This window comes from Pinus tabuliformis, chromosome 8 (genome assembly GCF_031772625.1).
Source record: "Pinus tabuliformis cultivar Carrire ecotype Pingquan chromosome 8, CPIR1, whole genome shotgun sequence".
NCBI classification, from domain to species: Eukaryota; Viridiplantae; Streptophyta; class Pinopsida; order Pinales; family Pinaceae; genus Pinus; species Pinus tabuliformis.
Window position 1 is genome coordinate 199,392,329 of NC_142294.1, and position 18,806 is coordinate 199,411,134.

The window sequence follows — 18,806 nt, forward strand, 5'->3', positions numbered from 1 at the left end:
TGTTAGGCCCCTATACTATTAGTGTAACCCCTTATTGTTATTAGTATAACCCACTTATTATATTGATGTATCCATGTAGTGCCCATATTGTTACTATTGTGCCCCATAGAAGCCCACTATTGTTATTATTGTGCCCTTACATTATTATTGTTATGTCGGCTCTGATTATGTTATGACCCCTTAGACTCCTATATATAGAAAGGAGGTCTTTTCATTTGTATCATCAAAGAATTGTTCATTTATGTAATGTAAAGGAGGTTGCCCCCTCGAAGAGGCTGAATTCTAAGGCGTTCATCTATCTTTTCTATCTTTTCTTGAGTTGGTTTCATAACATTTGGTATCAGAGCTTTGGATTCTAGGGTTTCGCTGCCCCAAACATGTCATCGTGGCATTTTCGCTATAACTTTTTTCTGTGACGTTTCAGAAGTCGCAAAAAAACCCATTTGAGAAGAAATTGCGCTGAACCTTGGGTCCGAATTTCAGAACTTTTCGCGCGATATTTGCGGAGATATGATCTAAGTAAGTTGGTCTTTTTGCAGACTCCTGAATTACATTCAAAACAGGTGACCTGGGGAAAATCGTCATAACTTTCTCTCCGGGGATCGGATTGAAATTTCGTAAGAAGGTACAGAAAGAGGACGGACTGTAGTTTTCTTGTATATATTTTTCAGAGTCAAAGGTCGAAACAGTGACACGTGGCACTTCATACAAGTTCGCTCTACTGAACTAGTCTATAATCAGGTCATCTTGGGAGATTGTGCATAACTCTTTCTTGGAGAATCCAATTTGGATCAGACTAGTGGCATTGGAAAGAGGACACAGAGGGCTACTACAGGTCACAATTTCAGAACTTAAAGATCCGAAAGTACAGAGTTACAGTCGTTTCAAGGTCGAGCTCCTAAAATCAAGAAAAAGCAAGATGAGGAAGTTTGATGGCAAGGATCCGGTAAATTGGATACTTCAGATGGAGCAATATTTTGATCTACATGGTGTACAACTGTTACAAAAGGTATGTATTGCATCTTCATATTTAGAACCAGATCAATTTTTATGGTACAAAGGGCTTTGTTCTCGTAAACAACTTGTTACGTGGTCAATTTTCACGGAGGAAATGATAGCACATTATGAGGATACAAAGAGCAACACCTTCTTTAGAGCAACACCACAACAATTGGAAAGAGTAAAAGGGCTTTGTGACATAGTGGAAAGCAAAATTATGGAAACCAGGAAGTGTACCCCTCACAACTATAAATATGGAAGTGTTGTTTCTCCTAGCCTTCCACAACCTACAAGGGTTACACCACAACAATTGGAAGAAAAAAGAGAAAAAGGGCTTTGTTACAATTGTGATAGCAAATGCACTAAAGGTCATAAGTGTGCTGAGAAGAAATTATTTTACATAGAATATGAAGAGGAGGAAGAAAAGGATCAAGAAACAACAAAAGAAGAAGATATACGCCAGGACCCCACCCCAGAGAAAGAAGAAATGAATCAGACCATATCTTGTAAAGCATTGGCAAGAATTACCACTCCTCAAACTCTCAAGATAGAAGGACATATCAAGAAGAAAAAGGTGCAATAAGTGAAAGATCACATCGAGAAAGAAGAAATGAATCCAACCATATCTTGTAATTCATTGTTCGAAATTACCACTCCTCAAACTATCAAGATAGAAGGACATATAAAGAAGAAAAATGTTCAAGAAGTGAAAGATCACATCAAGCATCAAGAAATGAATCTGGCCATATCTTGTAAAGGATTGGAAGAAATTACCACTCCTCAAACTCTAGAGATAGAAGGACATATCAAGAAGAAAAAGGTTCAAGCATTGAAAGATCACATCAAGCATCAACAACAAGTTCTCCAACTTTTAAAGGATAATGCCACTTCGGTGCAAAATCAAACGAAACAACAGGTAGATCAACATCGTAGTGAAAAATGTTTTGATGTAGGTGATTGGGTATTTTTACTGCTACATCTCAAGCAAGCTATTTATGAGAAGGAAATGTTGGCAATACTACATGCACTTAAAAAATGGCGACCTTTCCGAATGGGAAGACTCTTCAAGGATGAGGATGTGGAAGCATTGTTTTGTGCTATTTATATTATTCAACCAGATTGGATAAACGAAGCAAGGGGTGAATGGAAGAAGGACGAAGAAGTATGGCCACTTATTCAAAAGTTGCAAAAGATCCCAATTCAAACAATATTGCCAGAAATTAAAGAGGAAGGAAAATTCATATTGGAACCTGGAGCAGTCACAGAAACAAGAACCCGACAGCTACGAAATTGATCAATTTCAGAATATCTCATCAAGTGGAAGAACTTACCCGCTGAATATTCCACATGGGAAGACAAGAATTTTATATAGAAGCATCAAGAACTACTTAAGCGTTGAGGACAACGCTTTTTGAAGGAGAGGGGCATGTTAGGCCCCTATACTACTAGTGTAACCCCTTATTGTTATTAGTATAACCCACTTATTATATTGATGTACCCATGTAGTGCCCATATTGTTACTATTGTGCCCCATAGAAGCCCACTATTGTTATTATTGTGCCCTTACATTATTATTGTTATGTCGGCTCTGATTATGTTATGACCCCTTAGACTCCTATATATAGAAAGGAGGTCTTTTCATTTGTATCATCAAAGAATTGTTCATTTATGTAATGTAAAGGAGGTTGCCCCCTCGAAGAGGCTGAATTCTAAGGCGTTGATCTATCTTTTCTATCTTTTTTTGAACTGGTTTCATAACAGACAAGGGGTTGGCTCCTTGTTTTCCAAGCAAGAACCTGTGGTTCTCCCAAGTGGGTGTGGGGGCACAAGGACATCCTTATCGGTCTCCAAGTGGATCGAAAATGCTTGTAGACCATCTGTAAAGGCTAGGATGGTGATGTAAGCCCTCCCCCCTCTGCAGCGGGAGACATCCTCTAGAACGTGGAACATTTGCCAAGTGTATGGTGCATGTGTGGAGCCGGCTGGGCATGATGAACCAGGTGCATCATCCTCATCCAAAAGGTGGAACATAAGTAATCAATCCATGGTATTGGGGATCCATGAAATACTCTTTGTACTCTCAACATTCACCCTACAAATGCCAATGTGGCCGTTTGCAGGGCTAAAACCCGTATAGGGAGACCAAGCACCAAATGGAGACCCACTTGCAATCCTGCATAAGATCCAATGCGCCCCTTTGCCCTCCAATATAACAAATCATTAGAATAATCAAGGAATCAATGAGGCACTTCATGGTGGCATGTCCTTCCATTGCGGGCCTTGGCATGTACAAGTGTCTCCAAGCTCAATAAGGGGGTTAACCAGGACCCTATTAGGTGGTTTCATCCTTTAAAGGGGGTGACATGTCCATGGTGCATCCCTCAAGTGGTAAGTGACAAATGATAAAGTAAGGGAACAGAGTGGGGATTAGGGGAATCATCCAGACCACATGTCATGGTACACGGGTAACTACCATAAGGGAAGCCCACACCTGGGTATATGAGTGTAGGAGGGAGAAAATTGTGGTACATGAATTACTCCGACCTTTGCTTTCCACCCTTCTTCATATGCCTTTTGCCTTTGATTTATTTTTCTTCATAACTGCTCGGGACTCCAGGGGATGAGAGCATGATGTGTAATATATAACAACGGATACCCCCTTAAGGTGGGGCAGTTCATAGCCCACTGGGCGTTGGGACAATCATGGGTTCCTTAATGATGGAGGGGGCTCATCTAGGGCCCATAGGAACCAGGGTGATGGCCATGGATAAGGGGTAGAGCTCATGTTTGGCTTTTTCCCACGTGCTGAATTTGTATGTCCCATCCATCTTTTGTATTTTGTGGTACATTTCCTGCTGAGAGTGGCCAAATTATGCTTTTTCTTTTCTTTTTAGCTGCATCAAACTCTGGGACATTGTTCTAGACCTGACCCAAGGTGTGGACAAGGGAAGGGGGAGGGGGAGGCTAACCTTATGTGGACCTAGTGGACACATGTGGACCTGGATGGGAAAAGAGATGAATGGGGCTAAATTGAGTGGAAAAGGGTGATGTATATGGTGTCGGGAAGCAGGACCACACAACCAAAATCGAGATCGGGACTAGGATACAAGGCTAACCACAAAATCAAGCAATGAAGACAAGAGTACCGGTCTTAGCTCACTCTTTCCACCGAATCGCCCCCAACAATCCATGCCCAAAAGTGCCCATGACAAGTAAGGAAAATTACTTAACTAAACCAATGAAAAGCCATACCTTCAGGGTTGGGAGGCCCACCTTCAAACATACAATCATAACAAGTGGGCGAGGGACCACATGGCTGGCTCAGGTGCCGGAGATAATGGCACATTGATTTATCTGGTGGTTGCAAGGGGCTGTCGACTGAGGAACATCTAGGAGAATTTTTTTCTCCCATATACACTACCCACAAGTGGTGGGTAACAGGCCCAAGAAATGACAAGTCGGCCTAAAAGAAGGAACTTGAACCCCACAGATGTGTTTAAATAGAAGTAACATTGACCTCATTTGATCACAGTTCGATCTTTCTGATTAAGAAGTTCGATCTGAAGCTAGTAACATTGAGGAAGCAAGAGCGAAGGTCTAGAAATCAAGAAGAAATCAAGGAGAAGAAGAAATATCTATTTTTGGGCTTTACTCTCACATGTGTGAAGAAGCTAGGATCAAAGTTGCAAGTCGAAGTTGGGGGCTGAAGTTGAAGCTGGATGTTGGTTGGAGTAGAATTGATTTTTGTTGTTTTTGGCTGATCTCTGACCTAATTGGAAGGGCTTCTTGGAGGGCTAACTTGGTGCTTGGAGGGGGAATTGGTCTAGGGTTTGGGTCTTGGTTTTCTCATTTGAAGAAAATTCTATCAGAAGAGGAGATTTTCCTATTGTTTTTCCACAATCTTGGGTCTAGGATAGAATCTTAGAATCTCTGATGCTACCAAACCAAGAATCACAACGATACTACTTTGCATAGCGGAATATAAATAATATTAAATCTACTAGTGCACAAAATATGGACAAATTTTTACAATTTTCAACCCAACTTCGTTATATTAATCAACATATAATACAACAGTCTAGGGCTCTCGTACCAGGGATAATGGCCCTCATACATCCACTGATACAAGACACAAAACTAGGGCTTGGTGTCAGTCCATCGACAACCAATCTGCCCATACAAGATACACTGACCATCTGGCTGATGTAGCATGCTCTCTTAGCTCCTCTTGGTCGTACCCTGTACCTGCTCGGTCCTTTGGCTCCTGAACTGCAACACTACCTCTATCAACGATCCAAGTCCATCTGGCCACTGATCCTCGACTATCCAATTTGCTCACTAGTTGATCGTTCGTCCATTAACGCATCAACACATTGAGACTCATGTTGAGTTGTTCACAACTCCGTTTGTGAACAGCTCTCAATCTACCCATTGTTGCTCCTTAGATACTCAGGGATTTCAGCCCACTATGGTCTTCCTGTGTTGCTCCAATGAAGACCAACATAGGTCACGGAGGGTTGCCACCTGTCACTACAAGATGTCCATCTCCCACAATGAACACGGGCTAGGAGGATTGCCCACGGTTTGCTGTAGAAGTCCTTCTCCACACACAAGTCTAGGGCTTCTCAATTGCTCCTTTGGCTGATCAAACCTTGAGCTCAACTTCTGCCACTCTAGTAACCACCTAGGTCCATGAAGATGGTGCACACTGGGCTCCAATTTGGGCACTATCATGCTGTCCTCCAGCTAACCATAAATGCCCAATCCACGTCCACACTTGGTGCACTCTCACATTGCCCTCCAACAGATCACGAGTGACCAATACTGCTGTAACATCTGCTCTTAGTAAGGACATCCAAACATCTAGGAGACCCTTACACATGGCTGCTAACAGACTCCTCAACATGTCCTCTCCTAGGACCCCATCCAACTAGCAATTCACCCATCAATCAAGAAGACATTTGCAAATACTGTTGCTGCCTCCTTGCCTTGGGATTTGTGCATTCAAGGACTGGTTAGGGCACACAACAACAACCCCAAACTACTGCCCAAACACGTTGTAGTCCTCTCCCAAAGACCTGCTTCCTTTGCTGTCGCCTCTAGGCTTCTTGTGCACTGTTTTGGACCTTGTAAAGACCACACAAGACACCGTACAGGTGACTGTCCACCACAACAATACAAACTGCCCACAAACGAAAGAAGACACCACTGGTTGACTGTGCTGTTCCTAGGAGTATTTGCGGTTAGGGTAGAGAGCCTTTACTAGACCTCATGGTCCTCCAAAATGTGCCTCCAATCTGCTGCTGTAGCAGCACTTTCTTGCAGCCCAAACAATGACAAACTACACCAAAAATATGGACAACATTCACCCAATTACATATCTCTGATCTGCGGCCTGAATTGGCAAGATAATCTGCTCCACAAACTTGTCCAAGACACGTCCTCTGCTCATTTAGAAGGCTGCCTCAGACCTGTGGCCTAGCTGCCAAGAAACTCGCACCCAATCACAGAGAAAACCCTCTCAAACTTGCGCTCTTGGCCTTCTTTTCTTCCTTCCCTAGATCCACTGTCTATTTCAGAGATATCTTGATGGAAGATGCACTTAGGATGTGTCTAAATGCCTCACACTTGACCTATATTTATAGGCATCAAGTGGCGCCAACAAATTTATATTTGGGCACTACTTTAACCTCAAGTCTACCTGCCCAACTAGACAAATTTACCCATCTTAACTTCAAGAATTCATTTCTCTTCAACCACAACTCAGAATCAGATGATTTTCGATGCATTGGATTCGTCTCGACGAGTACTATGATCCTCATCCATCACATGTCGAAATCTCTCCATTGTTTTGACCCCAACATCGATGGGTGCAAAACCCCAAGGTTGGGTTTCAAGTCCACAAGGCCACTTGTGGAGCTCCTTCCTCCAAACCCTCGATCCTCAAGGCTTGGAGTACCTCCCAAGCTACAAAAATCAACATTTCCAAGTTTTCCCCTTGGAGGGGCTTTGCCCTGGCTTGGAGCCTAATTATGTCCATTCTCTTTACTGTTTTGCACTTGATAATTGTTTGATGAAGAAGATCTAACAAAGAAACACAAAGCTTGTTTCTTGGGTTTTTCCCTAGCTAGGGTTTTCCCAGGGTAAAATTTTGTGTCTCTTATGTTTCACTGTCTCTTCATTATCCTACTATCATTATTGTTTTACTGTTGAGATTTTCTATGTATAATTGCTTGTGATGAATGTGACACAAGAATGATTAATTAAGAAATAATTGGAAAGCAATTATTTGAGTAGATCTTGAAAAATCAACATCCTCGACCTGCTTTTTCCACCCCTTTGTTGCACCTTTTACTTCTTTATGATTTTCTTTTATTTGGGAGAATAACTTAGGAACCCAAGCTTCCTTTTTGCCATTTAGCATCTAATACATGATGAGTTAGTTTATCACTCATCAGGGTTGGGACAATGCAAGAGTTCCTTATATTGATGGAGCATCATGTGCTTGAGGAACTGGATGATGGCTAATTGGAGGGGTAGAGTTCATGTTAATTTTTTTCCCACGTTCTAATCAAATGTCCTAGCCATCTTTTACATTTTATCTTTTTCTTTCATTGTAGCTTTGTTATACTTTTAACTTTCTTTTAGTTGCATCAATCTCTAGGGCAAAGTTTTTTGACCCATACTCAAGGATGTGGATGAGAGCGTGACAATCCTCATGATCAATGATCACCAACCTGAAGAATAGAGATGGAATAATGGGAAAGATGGAAAGTGATAAGTATGGGATACCGTGGACACGCTACTTCAGAGCCTCCCTAGTAGTGTTATTCCTAGAACCTAAGGCCTCAGAGGAGGTCCCACTGGACTAGAGTCAAAGACTAACCTCCTAGGTGAAGTGAGGGAACAAGAATATAGTCAGGATTGGTCAATCATCTAGATCACCCCTCAATTCATGTTAGTATTCCCGAAACATTAAATGAAAGCACATGATTACAAAATGGTTAAAGTCCCTGTCGATGGATGACCCACCTTCCTTCAAGAAGGAATGCTGGATGGGAGGGAGAAATCTGACCAAGTGAGAAGCAGAGGATCTTGGCATCATTTCATGTGCTGATCATAAAGGGCTATTGGCTGGTTGGCTGTCCAAGGAGGAGAAAAGAGTTCTTCTCTGTGTTACCCACTTTTTTAGCAGGTAACAATAATCATTAATTCTCTTTGCTAGGTAGACCCTCGAGGGGGTTCCCTTGGTAAACACTTGGCTTGTTTTATGCCAGAGTCAATACTTGGGATGAGGGAAATCCTATTGAGGAATCCTCTCTAGTAGGTTTTTGACTTTGCAGTTTACCCTCATTGCTTGAGAGACTATCCATCCTTAGATACTAGTCTCACCTCCCCCTACCACAATACCCAAATCCATTATTCCGGGTAACCAACCTAAGGAGGGTCATCTTGATATCCTCTCATCACTAATATTCTGTTGACTCCATTCCCTTAAATATTGGCACTGATTTTACCTGCATCGCCAATATTTCTTTTTTCTCTTAGACCCAACTTGATCACTGGGGTTACTTGTAATGTAACCCTGCTCCTTATTGCTTTTGCCTTCATAATTTTTTGGGGAGTCCTCCTCAAAGTCAGAGGAGAGCCAGTCTAAAGGGGCAAAGGTAGGTGACTGAGGTGATAGTGGGTGACCTATCAAGGTTCCAATTAGATTGTATAGTGTGGGTTGGAGCTTTCACCATTGTAATGTACAATTTGAGCAGTAACAATAATGATGTTATAATTCATTGTTAAGTTTGACACGCATATAAAGTCATCAATTAGTGGTTAGGTGTTCGAGAGTTACCCACTTCTAAGTATGATATTTTAGTAAGCCATGAGACACTGCAATAATAAATGATGCAAGTATCTTTTCTCTCATTTTTGTTTTGTACCATTTGTCATTCTTTGTGTGAAACTGACAACAAGCTATTGTAGTTATTGCTGAGTGGTTTTATTGGGGGGGAATCCAAAATAGAGCAAAGCAAGAAAATAAAACAAATGATTTTGAATGATGATTGGTACGCTGAATGCATTTACATTGTCTCTTCTGAGGACTCTTACTCTTTATCTGAATTTTCAATACCTGATCATTTGAGTTTTTAGTTTCTTTAATTGTTCATGAAGTTCATGAAGTCATGAATGGTATTAGTGTGGATCATACTTAAGTTATTTTTAAAGTTCCCAGGTATTTTTGTTTACTTTATTATAGCAATTTTTTTTAATATATGCTTTATCCTTTCCCAACTTGTCATTCCTTGGAAATTTTGGGTTAGTTGCAGGTGTTTTGGATGCCTGTTTCTGCATTCCCCTGTTCCCTTTTCCAAAATCTTGTGAAACATTGATTGAATTTGAAGTCTGTTGCAGAGCTAGAGTCCCTTTGAATCTGTATGCTAACATGTCCCTTTGTTCTAGTCCTTGAATATTTTTCCTCTTATGTCATACTTTCTTTTCTTACAGCTGTTTAAGGAGCTAGGTAGCTGACAAGGTTCATTAAAAAGACTGAGATGGAGAACGTGTGGGTCAGTAACCATCTTAGAGCATGGAGGGTGTTTTGTCTTAATGATGTAGTTGCCTAGTCTTTTATGACCACCGCTCTGAATCGTATTTGCGTTGTTTTCTTCCTTATGTTAAGACGAATGAAAATAGTAAATTGTGATCGTAAAGTTGTCTTCAGATGGTATTCTTGCCTTAATTTGATTTAAATTAAACTGTGATTGTAGGTTTACAAGAGATATGGAAAGCAACATCTTAAAGATGATGCAAAGAGGACTCCATTGCGGAATGTGAGTTTTTTCTCTGAGTATTTGTCTCAGGTTAGTAGTCTCTTAAATGTAATATTATCAAGTATACGTTCCAAAATGTTTTTATAAAAACAATGCTTTTTCCTATATGCCATTTGCAAAAGTTTCAATCCCAAAGCAAAATATGAATTTAAAGGAACAATATTAACTTGCTTCTTTTTCTCTACTATTTCCATCTGTAGAGTGCTTGCTGTTGCTTTATTTTGAAACCGAGTTCAAGTCAAGAACAAAAGGAACAATCAAGGGAGGCAAATTGAAAGAATGAAATTGCATTGATGTGCATGAATGATCGAAAATTGGTCAGCAGAACTTCAAAGACATTGTGTGCAATGTCTTGAGCAAGTGGATATGGCTTCTCCAAGCTAAATGCTAAAGAAAAGAAATAGTGACGTACAATCAATAAAGCATATGTTACATACCATTGTATATGATGGGCAAGTTAGAGATGCAAATAAATGTGATTGTAAGTAGGAGATCAATGTAGAGTTGGAGAGAATTCTTGTTGTGAAGGGATTGAATCAATAAATTTTAAATGATGTTTGATCAATAATTGACCATGTTACTTCGAAAACATTTTGTTTCCTTCCTTGGGCGCTTATAGAAGGTTATTCTTCTTAGGTTGCATTTATACATAGGAAATCTTTACATTATTGGAGGATAGTTAATTGAGTAAATTCAGGTGTTTTCCCTCTGACTATTAACAATTTTGATATGTACAAACATGACATTTTTCACAAAAAACAGGTCATGAGGATGGGACTGCAAGCACAAGCACTACCAACAATGATACAATCATCAAATGCTGTTAAATTGTGCTAGATCAACTAAGTACAAAATATCACTACTTGGTTATCATTAACAGAATTAATAGTCCAAGTTAATATGTTATCACGACAAAGCTGTGATAGGGATCAAGCACAAGGTGGGTGGGTTAAGTCACATGACCCAAGGACATGGGACATGGAGGAGACAGAAATACAATTGTTCAACATGGAACGTGTCAACCTCAGAAACAGGACATGGAGGACACTTCATATCTATATATATAGCGAGAGAGAGAGAGAGAGATTCCAAATTGATATTCTATAAAGGCCACATAATCATGACAAAGTTGCAATATGGATCATAAAAGATCAAGCTGTGATAGGAATCAAGTACAAGGTGGGTGGGCTAAGTCACATGACATGAGGACACAAAAATGCAAGTGTTGAACACAGAACATGTCGACCTTGGCAATAGGGCATGGAGGACACTATATATATATATAAACAAATTACAAATTACAAATACAAAAATGAAATATTAACATAAAGATACAAATATTTTACAAATTAGAACATTTACAAAGTATTGATACAACTAGTTACTACATGAACGATGATCAAATGATAAACACACAAGAAATTAGAACTATAAACTATAGTTTTGTCATTAAGTCATCAAAATCGAAATTGATTACATAATTACCGATTCATTTGGAATCCCTTCAAATCTCGATGGTCTCTTTTTCCATGGACAAGTCAAGATGCATTTAGGGCATGTGTTTGATATGTGTTTGGCATGTGTCTTGTTTTAGGACACATGTTAGACAATGTCCTAGCATGTCATGTGTCTGACTTGTAGGATACAAACACAACATCCCTTTGAGCCTTGTCTTGTGACTTAGCGGGTGGGTCATCCTTGTCATTTTTTGGTGGCCTTCCTACCTCTCATTCTACAGTCCAAGTTCAGGGACATTTATTTCCCAAACATCCTTCTTATATTGTGTTTTGCATGCCAAGATTATCAAAAAAATTGTAGGAGTTTTGTCCTTTAATAGCATATTGGAGGGTTGTGTAGCCAGCTAAAATGGCTCTCCCTTTGCTCAAGTACAACCCATTCAACACAGTATCAAGGTCACTACCACTTTGTTGAGATTGTTGAGATTTCACGAATGGAGCAAGATATTATCCAAAGGTACATGGCGCATGATGCATGCTGTGTTGAGAAATATGGAGGCGACAAGTTTAGGTGATTTCTCGAAATTTGATAACCGTTTGTGATCTATTTTTACTTTACTTCATTAGATTTTTATTTTGCTTGATTATTATTAGTGTTTTTCTTCATCAAACAGTTACCAAACTATAAAGAACAATAAGACAAAGGACACAAGATATAGGCGATGAGCTAGGGCCAAAACCTTTCAAATCTGAGAGGAAAACCTACCAGAATTCTTTCTCTTCTTACGGACCTTCAATTGACAAATTCCAAGACCTTTGACCCTTGACCAAGACCCTCCAAGACCAAGTCACACCTTGCTTCGAGTAGCTTCTGCAAATTTGACTTCTAGCAGCTTCTTTTGCAACTTCGACCTACCTAGCAGCGCCTTCTGCAACTTCGATTTGCCCAGTAGATGCAACTTGCCCAGTGGATGCAACTTGCCCAACAACTTCTTATGCAACATCGATCTGTCCAACAGTTTCTTCTGCAACTTCTACTTGCCCAACAGTTTCTTCTACAAAAACCCTAGCCCTTGCATGTGTGAGATATGATGGTGAATTTCTACTCCTTTCTTCTTCGCTTGGATAGATTCTCTCTCCTAGAGAATTCGGTTCCCAAAATAACTCTTCTTGATGACCTATATTCACTTCTACAACTCGGCTTTGCTGCTGCAATATCTGCCCTAATTCCTTCGCACGTGTGGAGGGATATAGCCCAAAAGCAAACCCAAAACAACTCTAATTTTCTTCCTTCCTTTGTCTCCCTCTTCTTTGCACTTCTTCTTGTCCTTTTGATCGAACTTGACTCAGTGAAGTGTGTCTCTAAGTGAGGTCGAAGTACCCTTTATATTTTCTTCTCAATGGGTCGAATTGCTCCTTTTAGGCCTGTTGCCGCTCAAACTAGCAAGGGTCCTAAAAGGGTATCCTTGAAGGGTTACTACTAGGCTAAGGGAAACAATGGAGCGATAACGCACTATTACCTCGACTAAGGCTCCATACTCTTTACAGACTTTCATCGATGGGAGGAGACTCATTATGATAAGGATCATGAAATGGATGGACAAATGATAGGGCGAGGGGTGATCCTAGAAGCCTATTCACAAGAGAGGCTCAAATATGTGGCTTGCTTGTCTTGGAAGACAAGATGGAAGGCTCTCTAGGAAGGGCTTGGGGAAAATTTCTAGGGTTAGGTTTTGAGTATGTGTCTTATAAAGGAGATCCCTAAGCCCTAAAATTCTTGTGGAAACTTGGGTTCCAGGTGATCTTTGAAGAATTAACCTTGATAGTGCATGGGACCACACAGGACCAAGTGGACCCAAGGTTCGGTCAAGGGGATAGGATTTAGCAACCAATGATATGCTTGACCTAATTAGGGAGGGGAAAGGGATCAAGGAATGAATTTTCAATGAAAGGCAATGCAAGGATCCCAATGAAGTTTCTAGCCTAAGGGAAACCAAGGGTAAGAATTGGTCTTCGAGCTAGGGCTTGCGATATCTCAAGATAGCATTGTCGGAATGTCATGAAATTTGGAGGGCTTCTTGAGGACACACTAGCGTAGTTGTGGACCAAAATCGAAGTATTTGGATGGCTAGATCGTGAGATAATTGATGCCCTAGGTGACCTAGAGGACTAGACCTAGAGAAGAGGAAAGGGGAGAAGGAAAATAGGTTTAAGGTGATCACCTTTGGGTGGACCAGTGCCTAATCCTTTGGGGAGATTGGAGTCAGGTAGAATTATGACTATGGACCTTTGAATTTTCTAGGTCAAGGAGGCCTCAAAGACAACTTCGCTTGGCACTAGGGCAGCAACAAAAGAAACTTCAAAGACTTTATACTTCATTTTGCAAGATAAATGGCTTGTCAAGATGAATTTCAGTAATGAAACATCCCTAGGAACATTCATTCATTATACATGGCCCATACATGAAGCATTCACTATCCAGAAACAAAATTTCCACAACTATGCATAAGAGATGTAACAAATAAGTCGTAGTATAGTGAAATCCCAACAACAATGTATGTGACAAAGTTAGAAAGAAAGAATAGCATTAAAATGTACTTACATGTATAAGAATATATCCAACCCTCCAAAAACTTGCCGTCAAGAAGCTCCAAGACATATGAAAATTATCCAAACATCAAAATTCATTCCATGCTCCAAAAATTGTCCTCCAAGAAGGATAGCAAAAATATCTAAAGAGATACTAGTTCCAAATCCAAGTGATGATACTAAAATGAATTTACATCACTTATATTTATACACTTCTAATGAGTTTGATTTAGCTAATTAGGCCTACATTAGCCCCTACAACAAAATAATGTGCAAAATAACTAACTTTTGGTGACAAGCCCAACAAACTAGCTCATAAACAAAAGAATAAGCCTCTCAAGGGGTCGAAGAATGAACATTGCATGTCGTTGGGCCTTGGAGGAGGCCTAATGGAGTCCATATGTGCCATAATGTGTAGTTGAACTCCCAAAAGTAGTGGACAAGGGGTTGGCTCCTTGTAATAACTTGTGGTGCTCCAAATGACATGTGGGGGCACACAAGTGTTGTCATGGGTCTCTGAACAAATCGAAGATGCCTGTAGATCACGTGCAAGGGCTAGGATGATGGTGTAGGTGATGCCAAATCATTGTGCAAGTCCTAGATCATCTGCCAAGTGTATGGTGCAACTTTGGGGCTAGTTGGGCATGATGGATCAGGTGCATCTTCCTCATCCAATAAGTGAACCACGAGCAATCTCTGAATGGTTGTGGGGATCCATGGAGTGCTGCCTGATACTATGCAGGCCCATGGCTCTCTACACACACCTTACATGTGCCAATGTAGCCCTCTGGGGTTAGGACCCCGTATAGGGAGACCAAACCCAAATGGAAACCATCTGCAATCTTGCATAAGATCCAATGCGTCCTCGTGCCTTCTAGCACACCAAGTCATTAAAGAAATCAAGTAAAAGAGTTTATAAACCATGGATAACAAGTGAGCACTTCATAATGGCATGCCCTTCCATAGTGGGCTTTGGCATGTGCTAATGTCTCCCAGCTCCAAATAGGGTTAACCAGGCATCCTATTAGGTGGTTTCTACCTCTAAAGGGGGTGGTATGTCCGTGGTACATCCTTCAAATGGTGGTGGCATGTGGCATAATGATGGAATGGAGTAGGGAATGAAAGGGGGCAACCTGGATCACATGCCATGGTACAAGGGTAAGGGAAGCCCACACTTGGGTAAATAATTTGTAAGAGGGAACAATTGTGGTGCATGTGTTATCCCAACCTTGATTTTTCCACCCTTCTTCATATGCCTTTTGCCTTTTTATGATTTTCTTTGGTTGATTGCTCGCGGCTCTAGGTAATGAGAGCATGATGTGTAAAGTATAGCAGTGGATACTCCCTTATAAGGTGGGGCAGTTCATTGCCCACCAGGGGTTGGGACAATCATGGGTTCCTAAATGATAAAGGAGGCTCATCAAGGGCCATGTAGGAACCAGGGTGATGGCCATGGAATGGGGTAGAGCTCATGTCATGGCTTTTGCCCACATGCTAAATGCTTTTGTCTCGACCATCTTTTGCATTTTGTGGTACAATTTCCTATTGAATGTGGCCAATTATGCTTTTTCTTTTTATTTTAGTGCATCAACCTCCGAGCATCATTCCAAACCCGCCCCAAGATGTGGGGCAAGGGGAGGGGGTGGCTGACCCTATGTGGACCCAGTGGAGGAATGTGGACCCAAGTGGGAGGAGAGATGATTGGGGGTGTAATGAGTGGAAGGGGAGTAATATATGTGAATTGGGAAGCAGGACCACGCAACAAAAATTAGGGTTTCCCATGTAGTACCATCCCTAAAACCAATAGGTCAGTAAAAGAGATCCCACGAGACTAGGGTGCAAGATTAACATCCCAAAAGAGACCTAGGGGACAAGAGCACAGACCTAGACCAATCTTTCCGCCAAATCCTCCCATTAATCCATGCCCAAAGTTTCCATGATAAATAAACTAGAATACTCAATTACCAAATAACAAGGCAAACCTTTAGGTTTGGGAGGCCCACCTTCAAACATACAGTCAGGACAGATGGATGAGGGACCACATGGATGGCTCACGTGGAAGAGAAATTGCACGTTGAGCTAGTTGGTGGCTGTGAGGGGCTGCCAACTGAGGACCGTCATGGAGAAATTTTTTCTCTTAGGGATATCACCCACAAAATGGTGGGTAACAAGGCTGACTTGCCGACTTGTCCCGTCATGTAGGCCGACTTGATCTTTGCATTTACGGCGACAAATCCTTTTTACAATATGTAACATGCCCAAAAGGGTCTTCCATACATGAAAATGACTCAATAGACTTTATAACCTAGAAGCACTCAATGGGTGCTTGACCTAAAAATAAATTTCCCTTGAGCATGAAACCCATGCCTCAAGAACAACAATAATAAATTTAATTTTCTTTTCACATTAAATACATAAAATCATGATTACATATGTCATTATGAAGACCGAACCTAGTTACATATTTCAATATGATGCCCCCCCAACCCTATTAGTTTAGGAGTTGACATAGATGGACCACACCCATCTCCACTTTCTAGGGATTGCACCATAATTTGTAGCAATTGATAAAGCGTGAAGACAAATTGGAACTCTATTAGCCTAGGAAAAGACCTTGTCAATAGGGCTTCAATTAAAAATAGTTTCATTTCATTTCTTTTAAAACAAATATGAATTTCAAATTCTTGTTCTTAACAAGTGCCATGCAACATGAAAGTCCACTATCCATGGGGATTATTCTCCAAGAGAGTTGCTTTCCTAGTAATGGGGGAGGGTAGCAAATGGCCATAAAAGGAAAGAAACTATTTCTAGGTAGAGTTCGAGAAGGAACAAAACTAAAATTATTATTTAAGAGACCCAGGCTTGTTACCCATGCATATGTCCAGGTAACCCAAGGAGATTTTTTTTCTCCTATGATGAAGTTTGCTAGCCAACAACCCTATCATGTTCTATAGGTAGCCAACCTTAGATGCCTCTCATCCACTCTCTAGTTAGTGAATTCTTTGATCTAGCTTACTCATCCAATGAAGGTGGGTAATCTATTGTGAGGTACATTAACCAGTTTTGTAATCAAGTGCTTTCATCTAATGTTTAAGGACATTCTAGTATGGATCATATGTTGAACTGAATGATAGATCACTATTGGTTGTACACTTGTTCCCTTGCTTCACCTTGGTGGTTATCACTTGGTCCTACTCCAGTGTGACCTTCCTTGAGGTCTTTCTTTCAATATCTAGGAGGGGCACAAATAGGAGGCTTTCATGATGATAACGCTTCATGATTTCTGTACTTAACATTTTGCATCATTCCATATAGTGTTGTGCTATCTTCTAACTAGCTCGCACTAGTTCATTGTTGACTTTGTCCTATGAGAAGAAGGGTTGTAAATAATTGAGGTTGATACAATTGTAAGAAAAGAAAGAGCACGAGCCAAATGTTAAAATGCAAAAGAATGACAAGAGATTTAAAGCAAGTAAAAGCCAAACTATAGCCTGAGCTCTGCCTCCTCTTATATTTCCACTCTTCCTCGAGAGTATCCACTTATATCACACCTATCAAAGTAAAAGGAATTCTCTATGAGCACCCTAGACTCGATGAAGTGATAAAATGCGCATCACCAAAAGGTTTATTTCATTATTACATAATAAGTCATTGAAGCTTGTTAAACAAGCTATCTAAAGACAAGAAAAAGGAAAATATGGGGGCTTGGAAAAACAAAGGTGAGAAAGGTAACTCAGGCATTGCTATGTACTTCCTCTACAAATGCGCTCACAGAAAAATAGGTTGCTACAACCTAACATAAGACTATGACTCTACTCATGAAGTAAACCCTGGATCTTAACTGTGAGAATTCCTCAAATGAAATTCCTACTGCAACAAACTAATGTTACTTCTCCTACTTGTTAATCCGTACAAGTTATTTATTGTGTGCTACGGTAAATATCGAAGTAAATACTACTGCAACCTTCACTTAATTAAATTATATGCGGAAACAAGAGACTGAGCAAGAAAGAAAATACAACACAATAACACCATTATTTTTGGACAAATGTCCTCGGAAAAACCCAATGTGGGAAAACCGGTGCAGCAAATCTGAGGGTTTATTATTATTAAGCAGTAGCAAATTTTGAATACATCTCTAAATACCTCAAGGGTTATTCAGTTACAGAGAGAAATATTGGTAGAAATATTTGTGAGATTACCTCACACAATCATTGAGAAAAACCTCGGTTGATCCGGACACTGGATGAGGTGCCTCTGACAGGCCCTGCGCAGTCCTTACGCAATCTTTGCATCAATCCCTCTAGGCACTGCGTCACCCAGCCAGCTGATCGATTTGCTGCTTGGAGTCACTGCTCTCAGCCTCCCGGTCTCACACCCCAACTCCCGGCTTCTGAAATTGACTCCGCTGCAAAATTTCGGACTCTCTCTCACCCTCTGCGTGGCCTTGCGTGACCCTGCGTCAGCCTCTGCGTGAGAGCTTCTGGATCACTCTCTGCGTATCTCTGCCGATGATTCTCTGACTGAGAAAATCTCTCTCTTCGGATTCTATCCCTGCCCCTCAACTGCAAGAAATCTACTCTATCAGAATTTCCTCCTGAGAACTTCTCACTTCAGAAATTCGATCTCTTGATCTCTTGGTGTGTTTTCCAAATGACCCTCAAGCTTCCTTAAATAATCTTCTCGTTGACATTCAACGGCCCAGATTAAAAGCTAATCAATGGCTAAGATCATTTTAGCTTGATCCTCGTCTTCTTCTAGAAGTTACACCCACAATTAGATTAATACCCATTAATATTTTTAATTTCCTAAGTTTAGACTTAGGGGCCCATTAAAAATATTAATTATTTTAATAAAACCGTCTCTGGGTGGAATTTCCCAAAACAATTTCTGGGTTCTTTGGAATACATGTGCCCAAGCCTCCCTGCAAAAT

General features: G+C 40.6%; 1 protein-coding gene across 6 annotated transcripts in view; it reads left to right on the plus strand.

Annotated features, from left to right (window-relative positions):
- LOC149234816 (uncharacterized) overlaps positions 1-18,806 on the plus strand; it is a 249,948-nt gene that overhangs the window by 91,217 nt on the left and 139,925 nt on the right. Inside the window, exons 2-3 of one of the 6 annotated variants that reach the window (XM_089371946.1) lie at positions 9,502-9,608; positions 9,765-9,827. In XM_089371946.1, the coding sequence (XP_089228072.1) occupies positions 9,549-9,608; positions 9,765-9,827 (123 nt within the window). In that variant the 5' untranslated portion in view covers positions 9,502-9,548. Of the gene's footprint in view, positions 1-9,501; positions 9,609-9,764; positions 9,858-18,806 lie in introns of all 6 variants that reach the window. The other 5 variants (XM_089371948.1, XM_089371945.1, XM_089371947.1 and 2 more) reach the window with 5 other exon arrangements.